The 25,646-nt window shown below is 39.7% G+C and overlaps 1 protein-coding gene across 1 annotated transcript in view; it reads left to right on the top strand.

Moving 5' to 3' along the window:
• MYPN (myopalladin) overlaps positions 1-25,646 on the top strand; it is a 116,267-nt gene that overhangs the window by 57,199 nt on the left and 33,422 nt on the right. The window contains exons 5-11 of the mRNA XM_072628803.1: positions 1,412-1,526; positions 2,272-2,343; positions 8,993-9,134; positions 9,682-9,705; positions 11,728-11,844; positions 12,713-13,079; positions 24,966-25,532. Of these exons, the coding sequence (XP_072484904.1) occupies positions 1,412-1,526; positions 2,272-2,343; positions 8,993-9,134; positions 9,682-9,705; positions 11,728-11,844; positions 12,713-13,079; positions 24,966-25,532 (1,404 nt within the window). The remainder of the gene's footprint in view (positions 1-1,411; positions 1,527-2,271; positions 2,344-8,992; positions 9,135-9,681; positions 9,706-11,727; positions 11,845-12,712; positions 13,080-24,965; positions 25,533-25,646) is intronic.

Genomic DNA, 25,646 nt, shown 5'->3' with positions numbered 1-25,646 from the left:
TAGGATAAAGCAATGGCCACAAGGAGGCCAAAACTGCCAGTAAATTCTCGATCCTCTTGACAAGCAGAGAGCTATTATGGCCTGGGACAGTACTGGCTTAAGTTATAAACTCCTTTTTAAAACATTACAGAGGTAAATTCAATTCAGCAAAGATTGTTAAGCTCCTACTATGCGTAAGGTACTATGCTTGGTGCTGGAGATACAAAGCTAAAAATTAAACAGTCCCTAACTTCAAAAAATTTACATTCTGCTGGTGAGAGACTCAAGGAATCAAACATTTATACAAATAAATATAAGGAAAATTGAGACCAAGACTGCATTAGCGACTGGAGAAGTAAGGAAAGGCTTCAAGGAGGAGGAGGTACTCAAGTTGAGCATGAAGGAAGCTAGGGATTCTAACATTCAGAGGTAAGGAGGAAGTGCACTCCAGGCATAGGGGACAACTCTCATGTAGAGGCACAGAGGTAAAAGACAGAATGTTGAGTTCAAAGAAGGACGTGATGTAAAATGAGGCTGGGAAGGAAGGCTGGAGTCAGTTTCTAGAGCTGAAAACTTTGTATTTTAGCCTGTAGGCAGTAGAGAATCACTGAAGGATTTTGATAAGGAGAATGACATAGTCTCAGTGTCTTGGTGTCTTAAGATTAGTTTGGCAATTCTGTGGAAAGTGAATGGGTGAGGGGAGCTACTAGAAGCAGAGATACCAGTTAGGGCATCATCATTGCAATGGTCCAGAAAAGAGGTGATAAAGGTCTGAAGTGGGATGAAGACTATGTATGTGGAAAAGAAAGGAACAGATGCAAGAGATGTCAAGGGAGAAAGAACAAAACCTTGGCAATTGAATGGATGGGAGTGCAAGGGGGAGGGGAGAGGGAAAGAAGGGGGTGTGGAAAAGAGAAAAAACTGAGATCTGAAGTGACTGAAGGATGGTGATGACCTTGAAAGAAATAGGGAAATTAGAAGGAAGAAAGATAACGAGGCAAGGTTATACAGATTTCCTTGAAAAATATAACCCCAGAGGTAAACTTTGTTCAAGGATCACCTGCCAAAAGTATTTGTCACTTTCCTAGAGGATGTGATGGAAAGAGGGATTGTGTATAAATGCTGAGGTGTTCTAGATGTTCTAGTGTTTGTAAAATTGAAGGAAATGCACCCAACTGCTGAGTCCTTTAGAGCCTCCTCAGGGAGACCTGTGACTCTATGTAGTCCTCTGCTACCACCCTGGAGAGATATCATCCTGCTATTTTGTAAATAAATGCAAAGAAAAAGTACATATAATTTAAAAATATCAAATAATTATTTCATTGTGTTCAAATGCATATTGTGACATCTTTGAGAGAATCTTTGAGAGAATTTATCTTCATTGAGTAATGGGTAAATGTGATAAGACTATACTGTTTTCAATATTTCACAGGGTCCAGAAGCCAAATGAGGTGTCATCACCTCCTACTAATTCTGCAGTCACCCCACTGGAAGGAGCAGAAGCACAGCCTGGCGTGGTCCAGCCTCATGTATCTACCATTCAGCAGGTATGCGAATCCAGGCAGAACAGGCAAATGAATCCCTTCCCAACACTTTACTGTCTCATGCTACAGTTGAACACATAAGATGTCACTGGGTCTGGGGGTGGGCATCACCCCGTGAGACTTCGTTTTCCATTTGCTGGAGCCTAAAATGGTTCTTCTGTCTAAGAGAGCATAAGTATGATTGTAGCCTTCACAGAATACCCATTTCTTCTGGAAGGTGCTGGTGGCATTAGAGCTGGTGGCTCTAATGTTGTTTTCTTTTCTTGTTATGTTTATGTTTTCTTACGTGATAGGTGCTCATTTTTATTCATTGTTAATCCTAAGGGATGAAATTATTTTCTAGTCCATTAGAATTCTTCTCTAGAAAGTAGGGTAAATAACAATAATTAAATAATTTATATCAAATTAGCAAAATTAATGATATTAACAAAATATGAGAAATTTCACACCAAATTTATGAAAAATTAAGGCTGCTCTTCATTTGATCAGTTAAAAACCTGTGACTTTTCATCCATTAAAACCCTTTTTACCATCTTTTAATAATTGTGTGACTTTCTGGAAAGAAAAGGATTGACTTTAAGTTCAAAACAGTCTCTATGCTACCTAGCTTTAGGGTTGCCTCATACATTCTTCTTGGGAAGAGCAGTTCCCTGAATTAAGTGGTTTAGAGGCTGGATCTATACGGAAGGACTGCATTATCTCAGTGGCTGTGGTATTTGTCACTGTTCCTTTTTCTTCTAATTTTCAGTGTCAGAGTCCCACAAACTATTTACAAGGACTGGATGGAAAACCTATAATAGCAGCTCCTGTGTTCACAAAGGTAAATGAAAGTTAATCTCCCTCTGACATGACTTAAAGAAACCACAATAACTGTACCAACTCAGAAAATAAAAGTTGTTGGGGGTTTCTAATGTTGCCTCAGAATATGAATTCACTAGGAAAAACTTTTACTACTAGTAGTAATTACAAGTAAGCAAGTCCTTGCACACTCACAATATTCTTTTTGGTTTTAAATTGTTTCCAGTTTTTAACACATTGTTATTGGCTCCAGTTTCACTGAAAGCTGGTACCTTTGGATCTTATTAGTTTGTTCCAATCTATAATTTGATTTTCACTCTTAGTACTCCTACAGTTTGAAGCTGGTAGTTAGGTCCCAAGGTCATGCCTAGAAAGGCACAGGTAAAAGTCCAGGTACATTGAACTATGCACTTCTCTCCATAGCCAGGCTGAGATCATCATCATCAGGCTGCTCACCGACTGATGAGGCTTTTTCTGTCAGTGCAACTCATCAAGCCACCTAGGAAACACAGCCAGGCATAGTGATAAGAGCATGGGGCTTAGAGTCAAGAAGCCTGAGTTTGAATTGTGCCTCAGAAATGTACTAGCTGTGAGAGCAGAGTCAAGTCTCCTAACTTGTCAGGTTCTCCAACTGTAAACAATGAGTTGTAATTCTTGCCCAGGATTGTGAGAACTAAAAGCTGTACGAAAGGGAGTCAGCATAATCATCTACAGTCTGGGCTGGTAGTGATCTGAGAAGATATACCTGGACAAGTGAAACCACAGTTCCTTAAAGTACTGATGCGCACAGCAGTATTTGGAGCTAGCTTTGACCCCTTGTCTTCTAGCAACTTGCTTTTGGACTCCAGGGATCAAGACCTTGTATATATGCTTCAGTTTTTAGGTGATTTTCCTCCAGGAAAAATCATAAGCAAGGCTTTTCAGAACTCTGATTTTAAAAGTAGCTCTCAGCAAGCCAAACTGTGTAAACTCTTTTTTCTGTTGCAAGCTTTCAGCTCCATAAATGGAGCACACACTCCTCATGCGTGCACAGGGTGCTAGTAAGCACTGGCCCCATGCCCCAGGGACTCAGCTGCAGCACCACACTTGCGTTAGTCTCTGTCAGGGAGGGCACTGCTGAGGTCAGTCACTGCCAGTGTCATTAGCCACATATTTCTGTGAGTCAGTCACTAATGACAGCGCTCATGTGTCTGTGAGGCATGAGAACAAACCTTTCAGGCACTTTCATTTAGGCTATTCCTGTGCTATTTCCTCATCTTTGGGTGCCAACCTAACCCCTCTCCCTCACTACCTGTTCTGTCCTATAATAATGGGGTCTTTTTCATTGATGCCAAGAATCATTTGTATTTTCATAGCATGCGTGTTGGTCTGTGGAGCGCAGTTCTGCTTTTAACCATATCATTTATCCTTAATCTTTCTTTGGGGATAATGGGCATCCATATTATCATCATTTTATCATATGAATTAGGGGAAAATGAAGGTACCCAAAAAGATAATGAGTTGCCTAAAACTCCCCAACAAATGGGTGGTAGAATTTGTGACTGGATCATGGAGTTACTTCATCTTAGTTCAGGCCTGGACCAATAGGAACCATCTTCTACAAGACTTTTTACGTAACTTTAGATAGGGAGAGGCCTTCCTAATAAAGTATTTTCCTACAAGTCCAAACAGTACAGTATGAAGTATTTTTGTAGGCAAAAAAATCACTTGATGAGTGTGAGCGGCTGCTGTCCCCCTCCCCACTCACGCCCACAGCAGCTGCTGTTAGGGTTCCTGCTCCAATGCTTCAGAAGCCCTGGCTCCAGCAGTTTCAGCAGTAATTTGAAGAGGGTAGCAGTAGAACAGGTGGGGGAAGGGAGAGGTAGAGGAACAGGTCTGTTATATAACAGCAAAGACAGGAAAACCCAGAACAACAGTGCTAAGGGTCTGAGCCAGAGTTCTAATGACAGCATGGACAAACTCAGACCACTCTTTTTTCTAGATTATTTTCCAATCCAACATATGCACCAATCTGTGGCAGAATTTAGAGCTGGTGGATTCTTAGCTTTATGTGGTTATCACACCCTCTGCCTTCCGTGCAAGGATGTCACAAATAGGACAGAGGCACCAACAAAATGTTTTCAGTTGCATAGAAGAAGGGCTGTAGCTGAACCTAGAACATTAGTAGAACATTCTACCTTTTCCCCTCTTCATCCCCCTCTACTACCCCATTTCATAGATGAGAAAACTGAAGCTCAGAGAAATTACATGAAGAGGCTTCAAAATTCTATAAAGAGTCAATAACTTTCCAAAGTATGTCAACACAATTTAATATTCAATTATTTTAATGCAAAGATAGAAATGGAGGGGGGTGATGAGAGGAAATTGAAACATGATAAAAAATATGGTCCAAGACTGAGGTAGCATGTTACAGATAACCATGCTGGGCCTCGGTTTCCTCATCTGTAAAAATAAAGGGTTGGACTAGGTTGCCTCTAAGTCCCTTCTGATTCTAAATTTATCATCTTAGAATATGTTAAAATCATACAAGATTCCTTTAAGGTTACAACCACAAAGATTATTTTCTCTTATGACACTTTAAAGCACATAACAGAGAAAAGTATGCTGACTCCAGGGGTTTGCCACTGTCTTTGAGGCTAGTTAGCAGAGTCCAAATGGGAGAGAAATTCCCTAAAGAAGATGAGTTCCTCCAGATGCTCTTGTTTACAGGTGACATTATCGGGTAACATCAATCCCCAGGATGCTGCAAAATCTGCTAAATAACATACATAATCACCCCCAAAAGGTTCATCCTGTCTTTTCCCACAGAAAATAAACAAACAGGTGGCTGAAGAATGTCTACTGTTAAGATGCATAAATGAATAGATGACCCAAATAGCTGGTACCTGAGTACAGATATCTTATATGTACACAGTACATGGGCAGTGAAGTCACCAGCTCCACAGGTCCAATTATCATCTCTGTGCACTAGCACAGTGCACAAGTGTGCACTAGCCCTACTCTCTCTGGAATTCTAGTCCCATGTGACCAAATGGTTCCTATGCACAGCTCTACACGGGAGGCAGCTAGATGGCACAGTGGATAGAGTATTGGGCTTGAGTTCAAGTTCAGCTTCAGACACTTATTTTCTGTCATTTAACCTCTGTCTGCCTCAGTTTCCTTATCTCTAAAATGGGAAAAATAATAGCACCTACCTTGCAAACCTTAACAGTGTTCTATAAATGCTAGCTATACATCTCTGAGGTCTCATTGCCACCTCAAACTCATCATGCCCAAAATGGAATTCATTATCTCTACATCCCCCCAAAAACTCCTCTATCTCTAAACTTACGTATTTCTTTTGAGGGTAACACCATCATTCCAGAAACTCAGGCTTGTAATTTCGGAGTCATCCTCAACTCCTCTCTTTATCCTCCGTATATAATCAGTTACCAAGTCTTTTCTCTTTTTGACCCACAAAACATGTCGTGCCTCTACTACCTTCTTTCTGCTCATATAACCATTAATGGGGTCCAGGTGCTCATCACACTTTACCTGAATTATCGCAATCATCCTCTCACCCGTCTCCTTGCTTCCAGTCATTTCCCTTTCTAATCCCTCCTCCACAGACCTGACAAAAGACAAATTTTCCTAGAGAGCTGATCTGACTGGGTCTCTCCCTGGCTCAGTCATCTTCAGCGGGTTACTTTTGAGGTGATGAGAAGCTATTAATGCCTCAATTTGGTGTTTAAAGCCCTCCCTCCAGAACCTAGATCCAGCCTGCCTCTCTCTATGTATGTTCACATATATAGACTCCCCTTCACAATGCCATCTTCCACTTATTCTGTTCTGCTCTTCCCGAAGCTCAGCACTCATCCTTTGCCTCCGTGCTTTGGTTTACTGTCTGCTCTCCTTTGTCCCTGGTACCTTCACTTTGCAGAGTCCCTTCCCTGTCACCTACCTGGCCTGCTCTCTTCCTCCTTCAATTCTTTTCCTGTTTAATCTGCTTACCTGTTTTATCTCCTGGGAGTCAGCTCCTTGATATCAGAAACTCTGAATAGGGGCTTGACAAACGCTTATGGAACAGAAGAGAAGAGAACTTAATTAAGGTTTGATGGCATCTGGGAAAATCTTCGGTACTTTTAATGACAACAGATTTCTTCCTAAATCAAAGACCAATTAAAAAAACAACAACAACCAATGTTACAGTGATATGCAATGACTCTGGAAATATGCTGGCCTCCAAAGAATTGGGGGTACAGACCCCTGAAGGGCAATGGATGCACAAATGGTAGAGAGGAAGAAGCTGTACATATTGCTATAGAAGAACTATACAGAGTTCATGACCCAGTGAGAGATAAAGCATCCCAGGTGGTAAAATGAATAATTCTGATTATATTAAATAGGATTTATGAAAACAAATCCAATGTGGCCAAAATTAGAAGAAAAGCAGGAAACTGGAAAAAAATTTACACCTCAAGTTTCTCTGATAAAGGCTTCATTTCTCAACTATATCAGAAACTGAGCCAAATTTCTAAAAATAAGAGCTATTCCCCTAAATGATAAATGGTCAAAGTATATCAACTGGCAGTTTTCAGAAGAAGAAATCAAAACTGTCAATAGTGATTGAAAAAAATGCTCTAAATCACTAATAATTAGAGAAATGCAAATTAAAACAACTCTGAGGTACCACCTCACACCTATCAGGTTGGCTAACATGACAGAAAAGGAAAATGACAAAAGATGGAGGGGATATGGAAAAATAGAGACACTAAATCACCGTTGGTGGAGTTGTGAATTGGTCCAACCATTCTGGAGAACAATTTGGAAGGCCACTATACTCAAAAAGCTATAAAACTGTGCATACCCTTTGACCCTGCAATACTACTACTAGGCATGTACCCCAAAGAGATCAAAGAAAAAGGAAAAGGACATATATATATATATATATGAATACTTATATCAGCTCTCTGAAGGGATGCCCATCAACTAAAGAATAGCCAAACAAGCTGTAGTATATGATCATGATGGAATACTATTGGGCTGTAAGAAATGATGAAAGGAATGGTTTCAGAAAAACCTGGGAAGACCTGTATAAACTGATTCAAAGTGAATTGAGCATAAACAGGAGAACATTATAAACAGCAACAGTAATACTGAGATCAATTGTGAAGGATTTAGCTATTCTGATCAACACAATGATCAACAATAGTCCCAAAGGACTCATGATGAAAAATGCTATCCATCTCCAGAGAGAGAACTGATGAACTCTGCAGAATGAAGCATATTTTTACCTTTTTTCTTGCCTTTTCCCCTGCAATGTGACAAATATTAAAATGCATAATGGTATTTTTTTTTTTTTGCCTTCTCAATGGGTAGGAGAGGGAAAGAGAGAAAAGAATTTGGAACTGAATTTTTTTTTACCTTAAAGAAAAAAGACAAGAAACAACATCAAAGATATTATCAGAGGAGTACATGACAGGAAAGGGGGAGTGGATGGATGATGTGGATAAGAGATGGTTAGCATCATCAAGAGATGTAGTTTGGTACCTGGCACATTGGGCCATTCCCTACACAAGATTGATGGCTGGACATGGGCAAGATTTGCACAGAATGAGAAGGCATGTGTGGGTTACCACAGCCTTGGAGGGAGTACACACATTGATGATATCACATCAGAGTAAAAAATAATTATGCCCATGCTAAGGAACATTTTCTCAGCAACAGTCAAATATAGTCAAGTGTAAATATGATTGTATACTCACAAAATAATTTCAAGTATAAGAAGTTATACAAACAAAAATCTATGCCCTAACGCCTCCTACACTTTAGTGTCTAGTGGTCTAACAATGTTTTAAGGCTTTAATCATCCTCATTTTATTATCAGAAATATTTACTAGAACATTTACATATATTCCCACAAAGTCCTTACAATGCTTCCAATTACACAACAGCACCTTATATGTGCTCAATGCATTAAAGCGAATTTTATATTGTTTCTCACAACAGCCTTACTACTATCTTCATTTTAAAGTTAATGAAACAAAAATCATTTTCTAGTACTGTACAATATTATAGTAACAATTATGGCTCATGTGTATGTAGCACTTTATGATTACAAAGTACTAATATATATTATATATCATTCAAATATCACAGCAAATCTATGAGCAATGTAGGTCACATAATATTACCCCACTAGACAAATGAGGAAAAATACCAGTGGCAAAGCCTGAAAGACCCAAGCATTTGTTTCACCCACAAAGCTATACCTCTGACTGGAAACCAGAATATTTTACATAATATTATATCCTTATACAAACTACACTTGTTGATACTCATTATAATACTTTGTAGTTCTGAGAAACCAAATCCCATACGTGACCTTAAGAACAGAGGTATTTATTATCAGAGTAAGTGGTAAACTGCAAAATGTTCTACATGATATTATATCATCATCCACATTTTTTTAAAAAAGCATTTATCAACTAGAGGAAAAGAAAATACAGTAACCCAAATGACTGTCTTTAAAATACTCTCAAGAGACTTTTCAGGATTAAGCCTGAAAGTCTTCACACATGTGAAGACTTAGAAAAATCTCAAACATTGGAAGAAATAGTATCTTCTAAAAGTTGGCACTAGATTGCAGAAAATCCAATTCTTCACTTTTATAATATACTTTCCCACTGCAGATGCTACAAGATTTATCAGCCTCCGAGGGTCAACTAGTTGTTTTTGAATGCAGAGTTAAAGGAGCACCATCCCCCAAAGTTGAGTGGTACAGAGAAGGGACATTGATAGAAGATTCTCCAGATTTTCGAATTTTACAGAAAAGTAAGTTGATTTTATTTAGTGGATTTCATTTGTTGGATTTTAGACTCTTTAATTCACCCCAATTTAGGACATACAAAAGTGTTGAAATGCATTTAGAACTGTCTTCTTTGTATCAAAAAATAACAGCACTTTACAAAATCTTTATGATTCAGTTGCCATTAATTGTTCTTCCAAGGTCTACATCTTCATCTTCATCATCATCTCCATATTTCCATTCTAAGAAGGTCCTAGGTACATTAATGAGGTATCCATGAGACACAGCTAGCACAGTAGATATCTCCAATTTAGGGTCTTGTTCAACTTATAAGACAGGGTTTATTCTTGGTGGAATACTCAGGTATGTTCCAAGGTATATCACTTATTTACCTGTTCTTACTACAGCCATTCTGAAATGCTATTCTGCTCTTGCTGTCATAATCAGCACTGCTTTACAGAGCTTATTAAATCACTTCTAAAAATAAGTGTTCCTAGGAAGTCTTAGAAAAAATATAATATGCATAACTGAGTTTTCTCAGTCCAATAATTTTTTTATTCTTTTCTTTTTTAGAACCACGGTCCATGGCTGAACCAGGTAAGAGGTCATCTGAAACTTAACCTTTCTCAATCTGAGTTTCCTCTGCTTTGTAAAATAAAGATAATAATAGCACCTATCTCGTGGTGCTGTTGTGAAGATCAAATGAGACAATATGTGTATTTTTAAAACCTTAAAATACCATGTATATGTTAGTTATTATTATTATTCGTTATCCATACTGTGGCTTTCCTAATACAACTGCATTTCTTTTCAAATCTAGGTACAGCTTATCTAGTTATTGCCAATAACTATTGTTAGATGTGGTTCCCTGAGCTCAAGTTTGTTATAATGTAGTAATATTATGTCTTGGGGGAGCTCTCCACTTCATGGCATTTTCATATTAAGGGCTGATCTTACAAGGAGGACATTGGCTACACTAAGTGATTTCAGCAGCCCTCTTAGAGTCTCCCTTACTCAACAGAAATTACAGAAATTTCATAATTAAAGGAAAATGATTCATTATCTTAATGGCCATTAATACCTTAATATGAGATGATATGTTACATTCTTTCCTGGAGACCCATTTTGTTGGAGGAAAGGAAAGATAAGATAAATAAAATGTATGGGGACCAAAGGGCAGCTGGGTGGTACAGTGGATAGAGTACTGGGCCTGGAGTCAAGAAGACCTGAGTTCATGTACTAGCTGTGTGGACCTGGGTAAATCACTTAACTCCATTTGCCTCAGTTTCCTCATCTGTAAAATAAGCTGAAAAAGGAAATAGCAAACCACTTTACAAAGAAAATCCCATATGAAGAGTCAGACACGACTGATGAATAACAACAAAAGAGGAGACAGTGTGGAGAAGGGATAGGAATATAGAAAGGAGAAATTAGAGTTGTGAAAATCAAACTTGACCTACAACACAGTTTTGCCTTAGAAATGGATGGTCTTGTTCATATAATTTTGTTATCACTAATTACTAGAGTGAAATCACCACTGTGCTATTTTTGGGGGGGTACATCTGTTTTTTATTGTCAGGTCAACTGGGTGATGATGTCAGAGAACTAGGGGTTTGTAATGTGCATTCACCACCACACACCTCCTTGCCATCACATATCAAGAAATGTCTGGTTCTGACTTCAACCTGTATTAACATGGCCCTAGTTGGTTGTTGGTGCTGAGGCAGCCTGGGGTCACAGAAGAATCTGAAAGAAGAGAACATTAGTTCAGCTTTGCTATGTGCTATCTGTGTAACCAGGGCAAGTCATTTTACCCATGTTTCCTTATCTTCAAAATGAAGTTTTGAAACCAGATGGATTCAAAGGGGCCTTTCTAGCTCTCAATCTAGGATTCTCCTTTGCACAGTACAGTCATTCTCATCCTCTATGTCAAAGAGAATTCTCTCAATTCAGCAACATAGATAACTGTCTCAGCATTCCAGTGGAGGAATCACTTCACTATTCTTTTCATCTAAAACATTCAAAGTACTCTACTAGACATAAAATCAAATTCTAAGAGACTAACAAATATTTATTTATTTTCCCACTTTAGAATTGTGTCCTTTGGGGGAAAAAAGTGCCTGAAGAGTTATCTAGGACACAAGAGTGCAGATGAAATGCCTCAGATTAGAAACTATTCCATTTGCTTCTTTCAGGGGAAACCAGTCATCACATTTTTCTCACACAAGTGTACTTACATTTTCCGCTCTTGTGTGTTTGTGAGGTTTTAAGTTTGTTATTGGTAAGTCATGCTATTCATGATTCAGACTCATCTTACAGAATCGTAGGAATAGAAAAGGGGAAATCATCCAGGCCAGTCTCCTGCCAATACACAGGCAGTATTTTTGGACTGAATTAGCTAAATTGTGCAGCAAACCAGTCAATTTAGTCCAGCAACTGATTTGACAGATTTTGTTCTCATCGGATTAACCAGTTGTTTGGCTAAATGGACTAATGCAGTAAGTTGTCTTGGCATTATATAGGCATAGCATCCAATCAGTCATTTCTGGTGACCCTAAAAGCATGAACCCTTCCAACATTGTCCCTTATCAAGAAGCACTCTCCTTTTCTGGTTTCTAGAGGAGATTTGTACATTGGTCATTGCAGAAGTATTCTCAGAAGATTCTGGGAATTTCACTTGTACAGCAAGCAACAAGTATGGCACAGTATCGAGCATTGCCCAGCTGACTGTGAGAGGTATGGACTGATCCTAATGGCCTTTTCACTTTAAAATGTCAGGGCAGGTTAAGCAGTGACATGAAGTATCAATGTGGAGATTAATGTTAGCCTCTCATATGCAGCTGTCCTTGGTATCTTTCATGAGTCATTGAATCATTGGGGAAGACATTCTTTGGACACATTCCAGTTATTGATATCCTCCCTCCTCCTTTCTGAGGATAGAATCCCATTCCAAATGCACAAGTTGTGCTCTCCTCTATTATGCACAAAAGGAGACCATCATCTTTCTAGTCTTATGTAAGCTAGTCCTAAAATACTTCCCCAAATAGCACCTTTGTGTGCGTGCGTGTGTGTGTGTGTGTGTGTGTGTGTGGCCACAGCATCATCACACTGTGTGCTTAGATTAAATTTCTAATACTTTAAAGCCCCAAGATTTCCTACATTCTTCTTTTCTGACAAGTGTTCTCTCATTCGCATGCCCACCTGCTAATATATGAGACATACTGATCTTTGGACTAGAAGAACATGGGGTTCAATTCAACTTTGTAATTTACTAGTTGTTATTGGGCAAGTCACTCAACCCCTCTGAGATCTAGATTCTCCTTTGTAAAATAGGGATGCTAGGATACTGCCCACCTCAAAGGATTATTGTGAAGATCAGAAAGAAATTTACATGTAAAGTGCCTTCAGGCAATTCTTTAAAAGTGCTATACAAATATAAGCTTTCATTATTCTTCAGTCTGTTGTCACTCATCTATCAAAGTATGAGTGTGTTATCATGCCTGTCTAGCCCCAACTTAGGTTCACAGATCCTTAAGTACAAGTTCTATGTTTTTTGTTCTTTAAAAAAATATGCATTGATTTCTTTCCATATTTGTTCTTTCAGGGACTGAGGACCATAGCAATAATGTGGCTCCCCACAGAGCCAATTCCATGGGCAACTCAACTGTTGTCGAAAACCAGTCATCCCCACTTAACCCAGAACCCCGTTCCATGGAGCAACTTGCCCCCAAACCCAAACTTGAAGGGGTTCTGGTGAATCACAACGAGCCCAGATCCAGCTCTAGGATCGGCCTTCGAGTACATTTCAATTTACCTGAAGATGACAAAGCAAGTGAAGCATCTACTGAAGATGGAGCAGTGATTGCTGACCAAATCCTTCTACAGAATCGGTTCAATGGGCAGATAGCAAGGATACCTGAACCTTCTTCACCTATCAAAGAGCCCCCTCCTGTACTAGCAAAACCAAAACTGTGAGTAAAGAGCAAAATGCCAATGTGTTTTCTTTCTTGTGCTATTTTAAAATTCTAGGGATGGAAAGGGCTATACAGGTCATCTAGTCCATTTCTTTGCCTCCAAACAAATGCCATGATCAAATTCTGAAGTCATAGCTATAAACGAAAAAAGTCTTTATTGTTTTTTTGTTTTATTTTCTTTGTAGCAGTTTATTACTGATATTCAGGTCCCTAGGTGTGGGGAATGATGGCCCAGTCCTCAGGTTCTTCTTTTTTTATATTTATTTTTAGCTTTCAACATTCATTTCCACAAAATTTTGAGTTCCAAATTTTCTCCCCATCTCTCCCCTCCCCCAACCCCCAAACACATGCATTCTGATTACCCCTTCCCCCAATCTGCCCTCCTTTCTATCACACCCCTCCCTTCCCTTATCCCCAACTTTTCTCTTTGCTTGTAGGGCAAGATAGATTTCTATACCCCATTACCTATATTTCTTATTTCCCAGTTGCACGCAAAAACAATTCTCAACATTCATTCCTAAATCTTTGAGTTCCAACTTCTCTCCCTTCCTTCCTCCCCACACATCCCCACTGTGAAGGCAAGCAATTCAATATAGGATATATATGTATAGTTATGCAAAAGACTTCCATAATCGTCATGTTGAGAAAGAATAACTATATTTCCCTCCCTCCTATTCTGTCCCCCATTTATTCTATTCTCTCTTTTGTCCTTGTCCCTCCCCAAAAGTGTTTACTTCTAATTACTCCTTCCTCCCATTTGCCCTCCCTTCTCTCATCCCCCCACCCCACTTATCCCTTTCTCCCCGACTTTTCTGTAGAGTGACAGATTTTCATACCAAATTAAGTGTGCATTTTATTCCCTCCTTAAGCCAAATGTCATGAGAGTAAGCTTCACTTTTTCCCTCTCACTTCCCCCCTTTTCCCCTCCATTGAAAAAGCTTTTTCTTGCCTCTTTTATGAGACATAGTTTACCCCATTCCATTTTGCCTTTTTTCCTCCAAATATATTCCTCTCTCACCCCTTAATTTTATTTTTTAGATATCATCCCTTCCTATTCAACTCACCCTGTGCCCTCTGTCTATAAATATGTATATAATCCCTCCAACTACCCAAATACTGAGAAAAGTTTCAAGAGTTACAAATATCATCTTTCCATGTACCATTGTAAACCGTTCAATTGTAGTTAAGTCCCTTAGGATTTCTCTTTCCTCTTTACCCTTTCATGCTTCTCTTGACTCTTATGTTTGAAAGTCAAATTTTCTAGTCAGCTCTGGTCTTTTCATCAAGAATGCTTGAAAACCCTCTGTTTCATTGAATGACTGTTTTTCCCCCTGAAGTATCATACTCAGTTTTGCTAGGTAGGTGATTCTTGGTTTTAGTCCTAGTTCCTTTGACTTCTGGAATATCATACTCCACGCCCTTCGATCCCTTAATGTAGAAGCTGCTAGATCTTGTGTTATCCTGATGATAGCCTTTCCACAATACTCAAATTGTTTCTTTATGGCTGCCTGCAATATTTTCTCCTTCACCTGGGAACTCTGGAATTTGTCTACATTATTCCTAGAAGTTTTTCTTTTTGGATCTCTTTCAGGAGGAGATTGGTAGATTCTTTCAATATTTATTTTACCCTCTGGTTCTAGAATATCAGGGCAATTTTCCTTGATAATTTCATGAAAGATGATTTCTAGGGTCTTTTTTTGATCATGGCTTTCAAGTAATCCCATAATTTTTAAATTGTCTCTCCTGGATCTATTTTCCAGGTCAGTTGTTTTTTTCAATGAGATATTTCACATTGTCTTCTATTTTTTCATTCTTTTGGTTTTATTTTGTAATTTCTTGGTTTTTCATAAAGTCATTAGTTTCCATCTGCTCCATTCTAATTTTTAAAGAACTATTCTCTTCAGTGAGCTCTTGAACCTCCTTTTCCATTTGGCTAATTCTGCTTTGTAAAGCTTTGTTCTCCTCATTGGCTTTTTGGACCTCTTTTGCCATCTGAGTTAGTATATTTTAAGGGTGTTATTTTCTTCAGCATTTTAACTCCTTTAGCAAGCAGTTGACTCGTTTTTCACGATTTTCTTGAATCACTCTCATTTCTCTTCCCAATTTTTGCTCTACTTTTCTAAGTTGATTTTCAAAATCCTTTTTGAGCCTTCCATGGCCTGAGACCAATTCATATTTTTCTTGGAGACTTTGGATGGAGGAATTTTCACTTTTCTGTCTTCTGTTTACATGTTTTGGTCTTCCTTGTCACCAAAGTAAGATTCTATAGTCTAATTTTTTTTCCTATTTTTGCTCATTTCCCCAGCCATTTACTTGATTTCTGATCTCTTTGTCAAGGTTGTTCTCTGCTTCCAGTGGGGGTGGGGGAGTGTACTGTCAGCCCCTCAATTCCTCCACAATCTGTGGGCCTAGAGATCCAGAAACAGTGACTGCAGCTACCCCTGCTGCTGCTGTGGCTGCTGAGGGTTCCTCTGCCCCCTCCCCCCTCAGCCACCCTGGATCTGGGGTCGGACCACTTCATTCTCCTGCACTGGTCTCACAGGCTTTCTTTCTTGCATTGCTGTCATTTCTCTTCCCAAATTTTCCTCCACTTCTCTTACTTGATTTTCAAAATCCTTTTTGAGCTCTTCCATGGTCTGAGACCACTGCATATTTATTTTGGAGGTTTTGGATGCAGAAGCCTTGACTTTCAGGTCTTCCTCTGATGGTATGCATTGTTCTTCCTCATCCAAAAGCATGGAAGAAAATACTTGTTCACCAAGAAAGTAACCTTCTATAGTCTTATCTTTTTTTCTCTTTTGGGGCATTTTCCCAGGCAGTTACTTGACTTTTGAGTCCTTTGACAAGAGGATATACTCTAGGGACCTGTAAGTTCTCAGTTCTTCCAAGGCAGCACAATCAAAGTCTATGCACTGGTCTGGGAGCAACCAAAAACTTTTCTGCCCAGGATCTGTGAGAATTCCCTCTCCACAACCGCTTCCAGCTCCACCACACCAGCACTCCTCCTCACCCCAGGGCCCCCACTCAGGGTTGAGATCCAGATCAGCTGCTCAATTCCCCCAGGGTCTTCTCTTTCAGTGGAGGGCTCCAAAAATGGACACTGCCACTGCAGTGACTGCTGCCAGTGGGGCCAGCCTGCATTCCCTTCTCACCCAGGTGAAAGAACTTTCTCATTGGCCTCTGAAGCTGTCTTTGGCATTTGTAGGTTGAGCAATCTGGGAACTGCAGCTGCTGCTGAGGATTCTACCCCCTAAGGCCTGCTCTGGTCCTGTCTGAGCTGCACAGCGCAGTCAAGGATGGGCTGTGCTCTGCTCTGAGCCTGGTGTGATAATCCCTTCCTATCGGCCCTCCAGAATGTCTTGGGCTGGAAATCTCTTTCACTCTGTCGTTTTTGTGGCTTCTGCTGCTCTAGAATTTGTTTAGAGTCATTTTTACAGGTATTTTATGGGCTATGGGGGAGGGCATTTGCAGGTCCATCCTTCTACTCCATCATCTTGGCTCCATCCCCAGAAGTCTTTATTGTTAAAGACACCCAGGGCAGAAATTTCTATCACTTTGTTACAAAATACATCCTAAGTGTTTAACAACCTCTTTTGCTTAGGAGTTTCTCCTTCTGTCTCTGTTCTCTGGTTAAAGTTTAAGCTTTCAAGAACATATAGAACAGCTGCCTAGTTTTTTCTTAATGATTCCTTTCAATGGACATACTATAGTCACATGAAGTTCTTTCTATATGTAATTGTATTAAAGGTTTAGAAGAGTTATGTTATAAAGACAGACCAGAATTTTAAATTTAAGTTACTTCATAGGAATGAACGACTAGACAGGACACCAAAATGCCCTAGGGGGAAAAGAATTGTTCATGGGGATGCTCTGTATTTCTGTTTTTGTTCTCATCTACTCCTACACCTAGTTATCACTGGGACAGAAGACACTGGGTGAGAATGTTGGGAGAGAGAGCTAATACCTCTTCTTATCATCAAAGTTCTAGATTTTAGATTATTGACATTAAGACTGGCCCTAGGCAAAGTCACAAGGGCAGCAGATTTTCTTCAGGTCCCCTCTATTTCCCCTTTTTCACATCCTCCTTCCTTTTAGCATCCCATACTTTCCATATTCCTATTGATAGCATCCCATTTAGGAAGTGTCCTACATGTGAGATGTTACTCATTTTGTTCCACAAAATTTAACTGCCCCATATCCTAATCCCTCCAAATTTTGCCCACAAAACGACTGCTCAACTTGAAAAACTGATTATATCCACAGCATGAATGGCAAGTAACTATCATGTCCACACACACATATATCAGTTATCTACCATTCATGCTGTGGATATAATCAATTCTTCAAGATCTCTTTCTCTTTATATATATGGATATGTCCCTGCCAAATATTTGAATTTTAACAGTGCCTTCAATGCCATAACAAAAGGACTTGTTAATAGGAAAATTTAAAGTATCATGGGAGAGACACTATGGGACAGAAAAACTTTTTCCAGCAACCCTCAAAACACAGCACACAAATGGTGGCCACTTGCTTACAAATAAGGAAAGGAAACAAAAAAAAGGAAAAGGAATAAGCATACCTACTATGTGCCAGGTACTCTATTAATTGATTTACAAAAATTATCTCATTTGATCCTCACAAAATCTTGGTAGGTGGCTGCTGCTATTATCACTATTTTATAGATGAGGAAACTGAGGCAAACAGAGGTTAAGTGACTTGCCCAGGATCATACAGCTAATAAGTGTCCAAGGCTAGACTTGAAGTTAGGTCTTCCTAACTCTAGGCCCAATACTCTATTCACTGCACCACCTACTTACTCATGATCTGGCTCTCATCAATTTATTTATGAAATCTGAGTTCTGCTACTCCTCTTAATCTTGGGGAGGGGCAAAGAATAAAAAATAGTAGTAATAACAATGCATTTGCCATGTACAACTATGATGCCCCTTCTCAGTTTTCAGTGGTATTGACGTTTTCACTGAACTTTTTTCTTTACTTCTTACTCTGCCTTTCTTAGAACCAAATGATTCCATCTGCAAGACCCACTGCTACAATTATAGGTGCAGAATATAGTCAGGAAGCAATTTTCTCCATGTGAAACTAAAGTGAAAGAGCATTATGTCCATGAGTCCTTTAGTTTCATTGACCTCATTAGCATTCCACATGAAACTTACATGAATTCTAAACCAGACATGGTTAATGTGCATTATTTTTATTTTTTAGAATTTTGACCCAACTAGAATCTATAATACAAGGTAAGGACTAACGTGCCTTTTGAAATTAAACAAATAATAAACCCAGGAACCATACAGTTTAACTTTTACTTGAAAGGAGCTAAAGGAGAATAAAACTACTTATCACTTAGAGACACTGCAGTCCCTATTTGTTATCTTTCTGAGAGACCCACTGCTTATATTCCATGTTACCTTTTCCATAATAATGTTACAAAATATCTCAGCAAAATCATCAGATCAAAATTTAACAGGTCTACAACATGAATAAAGTCTAAAGCTATTCTCCAATAAAAACCATCTTTATGGAAGATCAATTACAAATTATACAAATCTATGGAGTATTGCCTGTTTGCTAAAATGAAGAACTCTATTAATAAACAGTAAAAAGTTGTGTTCAGTCACTCTCCTAGACTGAACATGCTTCTTCCAAAATAGGAAAAGGAATTCACTGACCCAGGAATGCTGGACTGAGATGCAAGAAACCTGTGCCCAATTCCTACATCTCCAATATTTGGCCTTAGGCTTTTGGTCATTAAACCTTCGGGGACTTGAGTTTCCTTAACTGTAAAATGGGGTAGGAGAACTAGATGATCTCTCTGGTTCCATCTAGCTCTGATACTTTATAATTCTCAGGGTTAATTCTTGTTAACTCTTAGTGCCTTAACGCCTCATGAGAGAGCAATTGACTACTTTTAACAAAATCTATTTCTCAGCTCACAATCAACAGAAATCACAGGGTGCCCCTGTTTTCTGAGCACTTTTCTTTGTGGCAAAGGATAGATCTATTGAGTATCCTGGGAAAAGAAAAAAGTGATTGGTGACACACCTGAGGTTTCTGAAATTAGAAAGTTATTGGTTAGTCTTGGTATTATGAGTTTCCAGAGGACTTAGGGAGGATGTGCATTTTGAATTCAGTGTATTAGCCCAGGGGTCTCAGAGCACTGCAGGTGTAATTGCCCTTCCACCTGCCAGAGAGTTATACTCCTGATCTATTCATGCACTTACACTTTAAGCACCATCCGTTATTCTAAGAAAATTAACTCTCTGGGGAGAAAAGTAATCATTTGTTGTATTATCCAATAACTGTAAAAAAAAAATTAAAAAAAGCGATTCTCATTAGGAGATCTGTGTGTTACATCAGTTCCTCAGTTTCCTATACATGAAAAATGTACTCCCTCTTCCCACAGGGATAGGGAAAATATGCCTAAGATACAATTTGTAAATCTTTTTAGTTCCTAAGAGATGAAAAATATGTATTTGACGAAAAGGGAAAAAGAGACACAAACATTACCATTTTTTCACTGATGTATAAGAGGAAGCATCTTGAATACAAGGAAGAATGAGAGTAATAAAAGATTCCCTTACCTTAGGGACTCTTTTTAAACTTCCATCCATTTGCAGCTAAGTCCTTTCTATCCTAGAGCCTGAGGTGTCAGATGCTAGTTTCCACACTGCCCACAAGGGGATCATTGTGCCATAACTACTAATGACTATAGTAAGGTGGAAATGTCTTCACCTCCTCCACTAGCTAGAAGAACTTTTAAAAGGTAGGACTCAACTAGCCTTTAACAGCATTGCAAATATGTGCAAACATTTCCTGGTTCCTTCCTACACTTACCAATATCTCAGCAATGATGTGTCAGTTCAGAATAAGATTCAGTAACTGACGAAGTAGAATGTCAAGGATGTCCATCACATCCATTTTTTAAATTTTTTATTTAATATTTTATTTTTCCAAAGTTACATGTAAAAACAATTTCTAATATTCATTTTTAAAACTTTGACTTCCAAATTCTCTCCCTTCCTCCCACCCCACCACCCTCCTCATTGAGAAGGCAAGCAGTTCAATAAAGGCTATACATGTGTAGTCATGCAAAACATTTCCATATTAGTCATGTTGTAAAAGAAAACATACGCATACAAAAAAAAAACCTCGAAAAAATAAAGGGAAAAAAGTATGCTTCAATCTGTATTCAGATACCATCAGTTCTTTGTCTGGGGATGGATAGCATTTTTCATTATAAATTGTTCAAAGCTGTCTTGGATCATTTTATTGCTTAGAATAGCTAAGTAATTCACAACTGATCATCTTACAATATTGTTGTTACTTTGTACACAGTACATTTCACTCTCGATCAGCTTATGTAAGTTTTCCAGGTTTTTCTGTGAGCATCCTGTTCATCATTTCTCATAGTACAATTGTGTACCATTATAATCACATACTACAATTTGTTCAGCCATTCTCCAATTGAATATCCCCTCAATTGCCAATTCTTTGCCACTAGAAAAGAGCTACTATAAATATTTTTGTACATATAGGTAGGTCCTTTTCCTTTTTTTCTCTCTTTGGGGATACAGACCTAGCAGTGGAATTGCTAGGTCAAAGGGTATTATGCATGGTTTTATAGCCCTTTGAGCATAGTGCCAAGCTACTCTACAGAATGATTGAATCAGTTCATAACTCCACTAATAGTGCATTAACATCTTATTTTTCCACACCCCTTCCAATATGTCATTTACCTTTTCTATCCTATTTGCCAAACTAATAGGTATGAGGTAATACCTCAGAATTGTTTTAATCTGCATTTCTCCAATTAATAGTGAGAGCATTTTTTATATGGCTATACATAGCTTTGATCTGAAAACTGTTAATATCTATTGATCATTTATCAATTGGGGAATGGCTCTTCCTTTCATAAATTTGACTCAGTTCTCTATATGTTTGAAAAAATGAGGCCTTTATCAGAGAAACTTGCCTCACAAACTTTTTCACAGTTTATCTATTGCTGTTATTTTCCTACATTCTATCCCGCCCCCATTTATTTTTTCTCTCCTTTTATCCCGCTTCTCAAGTGTTTCACTTTTAATTACCCCCCTCCACAAGTCTGACCTCCCTTATATCACCACCATCCTTCTTTTCTTGTCCCTTTCCCCTTCTACTTTCCTGTAGGGTAAGATAGATTTCTGTTCCCAATTGAGCATGTATGTATTCCCTCTTTGAGCCAAATCTGATGAGAACAAGGTTCCCTGACTCCTCCTGTACCTCCCCCATCTTCCCCTCCACTGTAAAAGCTTTTTCTTGCCTCTTTTATGTGAGATAATTTACCCTATTACTCCCTTTTTCTTTCTCCCAGTACATTCCTCTCACCCCTTAATTTTATTTTTTTTTAGATACTATCCCTTCCTATTCAACTCACACCTGTGCCCTGTCTATATATACTCCTCCTTTCTGCCCTTATAATGAAAAAGTTCTTGAGTTACGTCTCATTTTCCCATGTAGGAACGTAAACAGTTTAACCTTATTAAATGTCTTATGATTTCCATTTCCTGTTTACATTTTTTTTGCTTCTGTTGAGTCTTGTCTTTGGAAGTCAAATTTTCATTCAGTTCCGGTCTTTTCATCAAGAATGCTTGAAAGTTCTCTATTTCATTGAATGTCTATTTTCCCTCTGAAGGATTATGCTCAATTCTGGGGGTGACTCTTGGTTGCAATCCTATTGCCCCTTTGCCCTTTGAAATATCATATTCTAGGCCCTCCTATCCTTTAACGTAGAAGTTGCTAAATCTTTTGTCACTCTGACTGTGGCTCCACAATATCTGAATCTTTTCTTTCTAGCTGCTTGCAACATTTTCTACTTGACCTGCGAGCTCTGGAATTTGGCTATAATATTCCTGGAGTTTTCATTTTGGGAATCTCTTTTAGGAGATGATCAGTGGATTCTTTCAATGTCCATTTTACCCTCTGGTTCTAGAATATCAGGGCAGTTTTCCTTGAGAATTTCTTGAAAGATGATATCTACGCTCCTTTTTTTGATCATGGCTTTCAGATAACCAATAATTTTTAAATTATCTCTCCTAGATCTGTTTTCCAGGTCAGCTGTTTTTCCAGTGAGATAGTTCACACTGTCTTCTATTCTTCCATTCTTTTGGTTTTAGTCTTTCTTGATTTCTTATAATTAGCTTCCTTTAGCTCAATTCTAATTCTTAAAAAATTATTTTCTCCAGTGAGGCTTTGGACCTCCTTTTCCATTTGGCCAATTCTACTTTTTAAGTAGTTATTTTCTTCAGTGAATTTTTGTGCCTCTTTTTTCCATTTGACCAATTCTGCTTTTTAAGACATTCTTCTCACTGGCTTTCCCATAGGACATTTGGCCTAGGCTGTTTTAAAGTATTATTTTCTTCACTGTTTTTTGTCACTCCTTTACCAAATTGTTGAGTCATTTTTCATTGTTTTCAATGCAGTATATCCATTTTAACTTAAATTCTTGCCCACAGGCTTATTTCTTTTAGGCCTTGTCCAAGATTTTTTCAGGGCCTGAGCTAATGCACTAACTTATTGGTGGCATGTTCCAGGATGGACTTTATGTTAGAAATAGACCCTCATGATCTTTTATAAAGTATCTCCTACCAATCAATCAGAAAGATTTTATTAAATGCCTACTCTGCTCAAGAGGACATACAGTGCCTCCAGTAGCTTCCCTGCATCATGTGTTTGAAATATCACACGACTAACTATGGCTGGTTTTGAATAGGTTATCCTGCATTCATGTCCCCAGTACACATGGTTTTGTATCATTAATACAGTCACCCTTAAAATAGGCTGCTCCAGAAATAGCAGCCAACTCCTCTTAAGTTTGAACTAAAGGTTAGATTAGGTTAACAATTAACACTAACTCTTCTCAGAATATTTGTGATTCAACTTTAGCTAATTGATTCAGGTTGCTTATATTCATATTAACACTTTGCCTTTTGTGCTTTGTCAAATGTAAAATAGTTGTACATATTCAGAATAAGCTCTTCTCCCTGGAATTTTAACAGGACTAAAAGAATAAAACTAAGAGCTGTTTTTGCCCAAATTTGATTCAAAATTTGGGTATGACATGACCTCAAGTAATGAATTTGGTATCTAAACCTCTAAAAGAAGATTCTACCATATACTTAAAGGGTTGGTTTGGAGTTTTAGTGAAATGAACCAAATTCTAGCACTAGTGCCCAAAACTATATTAATGAAAAACAGGTGAGGGCCATAATAATAAAGGCAATAAAAGTAAATTCATCTAAACCAATTGTCATACAATGTTACAGCCTAGCCCTTCTTTCTCCCTCCCCAATCCCTCAAATCCTCCCTTTTTTTTTTAACAAGGAAGGTCTTATCCAAGATTAAGACTCAGGCAGTGCCATCTAGGACATTTGAACTGAGGTAAGGATAAACAAATAGGAACAAGGTCAGTCTACACCAAGGATGAGGAACTTTCAGTCTCCAGACCATCTGGATTCAATGAAAGGAAACCTGTAGCCCTGGAGGCCAATATTCCCCACCCATAGTCCACACAGGGCATAAGCAGTTGCCTGTGTGGTATCAGGAAGGTTATGTCACTTACCAAATACTTCCTACACTCAATGGATGATTCTTAGAGTTCCATCTTTCTGTTAGTTTAAAAGGTTTTGATCCCTGTTAGAGGGTGCAATATTTTATGCTATCAGTTTTACTTGAGCATGAATAAATCTCCACCCTTTCATAAGAATAAGTGAATAGGAATGGGGACTATGAGAGGACTGGATGTCTGAAGTGAATGGGGTGGGGAGTACCCATCAAAAGGCTCAGAACTGGAAGTCAAAGGATACTGGGAAGAAACCACCAAATTCCCAACTTTACCTACAGCTGATTTTACCCCAAAAAATTCACCAATGGCCTTATTCATTATGTCTTCAAAATCTGAAAATAATGAAGCCATTTATTCTGACAGGGATGCCTATCTTCACAAAATTATTCCAAAAAGTAATTTATAGGTAGTTTCCAAATTAAGGGTTTCTTAAAGCAGGAAAGATCCTAAAGTTTCTAGTTAAAAACATGTTTTCAATGTAGGTCTAGTGGAAAACAAAAACTCTGGATTACCCTGAATTGACTTTAAAATAGCAGCTCCCATCTGGTATAATAATTGGTTTTTTCCACTAATATCCAGCCCAGTGGTGAAGACAGTACAGTAGAATCACAGGCAGGAAGGGAAATGGCTTTATCCATACAATTACTGTGTGCGTATTTAAGCAAAGGAAGCAATGCAGTCCTTGCTGGAGGAGCTGAGCCTGGCCTTCACAACCCTGAAGATGCAGAAGGCACAGATGCAGAGAGACGGAGGGAGGGGAAGGGAAGAAAGGAGAGGGAAGAAGGGGCAAAGCGAGAAAAGACTCAGGTCGGGTTCCCGTTATGGAGGAGCAGCACAAGTGGGATCTTTCAGGATCCTCACCATGTGTGTCAGCACAATCCGCTGGGGCACCACCTGTTTCTGGGAAGTCTCCAGAAAGAGCCTGCCCTGGGTGTTCTCCTAAGGATGACTCACGCATCTATCACTGAACCGCCTGGAGGTTTAAGTCCAGCTTGCGGTGCAGGGAGTGGTCTCCGATGAGTCTGCCAGTGTTCAGGGTAGGGAAAACTGAAAAGCCCCATCAGTTTCTCCTCAGGTCATGGATCCATCTTTGGAAAAATACCAGGGGGCCGTAGAAACGAGGATGAGGGCGCTAGAAAAACTAGCATCTTCTTTTCCATTTTGTGGAAAACCAAAAAGCCCAGCTAAGCAAGGCTGGGCAGGGCGATCCGAGCACTGTGAGTGACCCGCACCTCTCTCTTGCCTTCTTGTTCCGTACGCAGCGATTCCAGCCAGCTCCAACAGCTCCACAACCAGGTGCTGCTGGAGCAGCAACAGCTGCAGTTCCCGTCTTCCTCGGCCCCGAAGGAGTTTCCTCCCAACTCCAGCGCGACCAACTTGGCTCCGCAGCCCGGGGCCGCAGGCTGCAGACAGACGGCGGGCCCCCGGGCGCAGACCTTCACCTACACCCGGCCCAAGCAGTTCTTCCCGTCCAACACCGCGCTGGCCACCGCGTCGCCCTCGAGCTCCCCCGGGCCCACCTTCGGCCCCTCACCGCAGGCCATCACGAGGACGGCCAGCAAGGAAAGCCTTCTGGGCCCCCCCTCGGCGCCGAGGCCCCTCCCCAATCAGAACGAGCCGCTTTTCGGGGGTCTGGCAGAAGCGGCGCCGCTCGCCTTCCCCGGCCCCAGCGGGAGCCAGTTCCAGCCCCGGGTTGTGTCTCCCACCACCACGGCCTCACCCACGGGCCGCATCCAAAACCCTGTGGCCTTTCTCAGCGCCGTCCTGCCTTCGCTTCCTGTCATTCCTCCCACCAACGCCATGGGCCTGCCCCGGAGTGCGCCCAGCGTGTGAGTACAGCATCGTGGGGGAGGGGAGGGGAGGGGAGGGGCGGGGCCAGGAAGGGGGGAAGGGCGGGGGGCGGAGCACTGAGTGCTCCAGACGCCAAGGCCTGCCAGGCCTGA

The sequence above is a fragment of the Notamacropus eugenii genome, chromosome 1, assembly GCF_028372415.1.
Source record: "Notamacropus eugenii isolate mMacEug1 chromosome 1, mMacEug1.pri_v2, whole genome shotgun sequence".
NCBI lineage: Eukaryota > Metazoa > Chordata > Mammalia > Diprotodontia > Macropodidae > Notamacropus > Notamacropus eugenii.
This window is presented reverse-complemented; position numbering and strand designations above follow the sequence as displayed.